The sequence below is a fragment of the Agrilus planipennis genome, unplaced genomic scaffold (genome assembly GCF_000699045.2).
Source record: "Agrilus planipennis isolate EAB-ADULT unplaced genomic scaffold, Apla_2.0 scaffold1267, whole genome shotgun sequence".
Classification (NCBI taxonomy): domain Eukaryota; kingdom Metazoa; phylum Arthropoda; class Insecta; order Coleoptera; family Buprestidae; genus Agrilus; species Agrilus planipennis.
In genome coordinates, this window is record NW_020439950.1 from 2,992 (window position 1) to 3,567 (window position 576).

At 31.8% G+C, this 576-nt stretch overlaps 1 protein-coding gene across 1 annotated transcript in view; it reads left to right on the top strand.

Moving 5' to 3' along the window:
- Positions 1-499, top strand: part of LOC112906004 (calmodulin-binding transcription activator 1-like) — a 3,484-nt gene extending 2,985 nt beyond the window's left edge. Inside the window, exon 7 of the mRNA XM_025979515.1 lies at positions 231-499. Within this exon, the coding sequence (XP_025835300.1) occupies positions 231-340 (110 nt within the window). The 3' untranslated portion in view covers positions 341-499. The remainder of the gene's footprint in view (positions 1-230) is intronic.
- The last annotated feature ends 77 nt before the right edge of the window (positions 500-576 follow it).

A 576-nucleotide genomic window follows, 5' to 3' on the forward strand; every position in this document is an offset into this window, starting at 1 on the left:
TATTAATTATTACAAGTGTAAATTTTTTGTACCCATTGGATACTTGCTTAAATAACAAAATGAGTTATTTAATTACAAAAAACCTGTAAATATATTTTTTAATTATAACAGCTTTCATGAATACCACATAATATTTCTTAAATCTAGTGTAAAATTTCTTTTGAACATTTGAAAAGATCGATACGAATAGTAAGCGCATATGACTTAATTTTTTTGGTATGGTGATACAGGCGAAGCGGGTAGTGAACCCCGAAGCAATAGTCCCCTAATTGACGTGGAAGCAGTGTCTGATGATGACTCGGACACCCGAAATAGTGCCGTAGGTCAGTGTGATGTCTAACTAATTGTCACTAATACTTATCTAACTGTTGTTTGTCGGTGTTGCTCCACTACTACTCTGATTACTCAAACTGTTGTCGATGTTATTATTGGTGTTTTCTTGTTTACATTATCTTTATAACTCCACTAACCCTTAAATATGTTTTTATGAGTACAGGGTGATTAAAATGTACCATAATTTAATTGATGATCGCAGAATTCTTTAACAAAATATACTATCGTTGTTAAAACCCAAAG